General features: G+C 29.7%; 1 protein-coding gene across 1 annotated transcript in view; it reads left to right on the top strand.

Annotated features, from left to right (window-relative positions):
- Nucleotides 1-1781, top strand: part of LOC122251954 (uncharacterized) — a 10663-nt gene extending 8882 nt beyond the window's left edge. Inside the window, exon 4 of the mRNA XM_086542586.1 lies at nt 1-1781. This exon is cut by the window's left edge and continues 983 nt beyond it. Within this exon, the coding sequence (XP_086398712.1) occupies nt 1-1199 (1199 nt within the window). The 3' untranslated portion in view covers nt 1200-1781.
- The last annotated feature ends 719 nt before the right edge of the window (nt 1782-2500 follow it).

Genomic DNA, 2500 nt, shown 5'->3' with positions numbered 1-2500 from the left:
AGCACGCAGAAGTACATGAAAAGGAAAAGCCATATAGCTGCCAGGTGTGTGAAAAAGCTTTCTTTAGGAAATTTGATCTGAAAGAGCACAAGAAAGTCCATACAAAGGAAAAGACATACAGCTGTGAGCTTTGTGAGAAGGCCTTCTCCCAAAGAGGCCATTTAGTAAGGCATATAAAAATACATACAAATGAGAGGCCATATATCTGTGAGTTTTGCGAGAAGGCTTTCTCTGACAAATCTGATCTAAAAAAGCACATAAGAGTACATACAAAGGAGAAACCGTATAGCTGTGAGCTTTGCGAAAAGGCTTTCTCTCAGAGATCTTGTTTAGTAAAGCATACCAGAGTACATACAAAGGAGAAGCCCTATAGCTGTGACCTTTGTGAGAAAACTTTCTCTAGGAGCCATCATTTAGCAGTTCACAAGAGAGTACATACAAAGGAAAAACCATATAGCTGCCAGGATTGTGAAAAGGCTTACAGTTTCAAATCTGATCTAATGAAACACTTAAGAGTACATACAAAGGAAAACCCATATAGCTGTCAGGTGTGTCAAAAGTCTTTTTCTGGGGAATTTGATCTTATAGAACATACAAAAGTCCATATAAAGGAGAAGCCATATGTCTGTGAGCTTTGCAAAAAGTCTTTCTCTCAGAAATCTTATCTGATGAAGCACATGATAGTACATTCAACAGAGAAGCCATATAGCTGTGAGGTTTGCGAAAAGGCTTTCTCTCGTAAACAGAACTTAATTATGCACACAAGATTACATACAAAGGAGAAACCATTTAGCTGTGAGCTTTGCAAGAAACCTTTCTCTCGAAAAGATAACTTAGTAGATCACATGAGAGTACATATAAAGGAAAAGCCTTCAAGTTGTCAAGCTGGTGAAAAGCCTCTTCCTTTGAAATCTGATCTAATAGAGTACACAAGAGTACATACAAAGGAGAAGTCATATACCTGTGAGCTTTGTGAAAAGGCTTTCTTTCAGAAATCTGATCTAATAAAGCACACAAGAGTACATACAAAGGAGAAGCCCTATAACTGTGAGCTCTGTGAAAAAGCTTTCTCTCAAAAAGGTGATCTAATAAAGCATACAAGAGTCCATACGAAGGAGAAACCATATAATTGTGAGCTTTGCGATAAGCCTTTCTCTCGAAGAGATAACTTATTAGCTCACATGAGAGTACATACCTAGAAGACAAACCTTTTATCTGCAATATATGTAGCAATGCATTTGCTACAAGAAGCAGTCTAATAAGGCATGAGAGTGCATGCTCTGGATGAGATACATAGATGTCTGTGATCTGTGTCAAAAGTGTGTCTCATATTGCAAGTGCCAATAAAAGTCATCCAAGTGGGCACGTTTTACTTGCAAACACAGACCATATCTTGACATTATATTAGTTAATACTGATAATGACAATGACTATAGTACTTTTTATTGTGATTATAAGAATCATAATAAGATAATAACGATGGTCATGGTAATGAAAAAATAATGATGATAATTATTATAATTAATATATTATGATAGTAATGATGATAAAGGTAATGCTCAAGATAACAAAGGTATTAATAATAATAACTTTGATAATTGTTATTATAATAATAAAAATAAAAATATATTTTTTATGACTTTAGAAATATTTATGAGGGTAATCATGATGATGATGACAATAAAGAAAACAATGATGATGAGGATAATAGTAATGTGATTAATGATAATGAATGGTGACAATAAAAGAACTGTGATAACTACAATGATCCATATATGTTTTAGCAATTATTATTATTATTATTATTATATATATATATATATATATATTTAACAATATATATATATATATATATATATATATATATATATATTTATGCATATATATGTATATGTATATATGTATATATATATATGTATATATACATTTATATATATATATATATATATATATATATATATATACACACACACACACACACACACACACACACATGTATATGATTGTGTGTGTGTGTGTGTGTCTGTGTGCGCTGATACCAATAATATGAATGTAAAAAAAGTGATAGTATTAATAATCAAAATCATAATTTTAATGGTAAAATACTGAAGAACAATGAAAATGATATTGATAATTGTGATGAATATAATAATAATAATAATGATTATTGTGATATTAATCATTATGCTCATGCAAATTATGGTAATGATAGTTCCATTAGTATTGATGATAATGGTAATAATGATTATGATTATATTAATGATAATCATGATAATTATTTTAATTATCATTATAAGGGAAATAAGGATGATTATAATGATGATAATGAAATATATAAATATGATAATGGTTTTGAAGATTTTCATAATGATGATAATGATAATGAAAATAACAATGATAATGGTAATAATAACAATGTTGCATATAACAGTAATATAGATTATGATGATAATAATGATTATGCTATTAGCAATATCAATTATACAATTTGCAATATTGA

The sequence above is a fragment of the Penaeus japonicus genome, unplaced genomic scaffold (genome assembly GCF_977035675.1).
Source record: "Penaeus japonicus unplaced genomic scaffold, GWHDUDI00000001_assembly GWHDUDI00000012, whole genome shotgun sequence".
Classification (NCBI taxonomy): Eukaryota; Metazoa; Arthropoda; class Malacostraca; order Decapoda; family Penaeidae; genus Penaeus; species Penaeus japonicus.
Note: the sequence above shows the minus strand (reverse complement) of the source record. Positions and strands in the feature narration are given on the sequence as shown.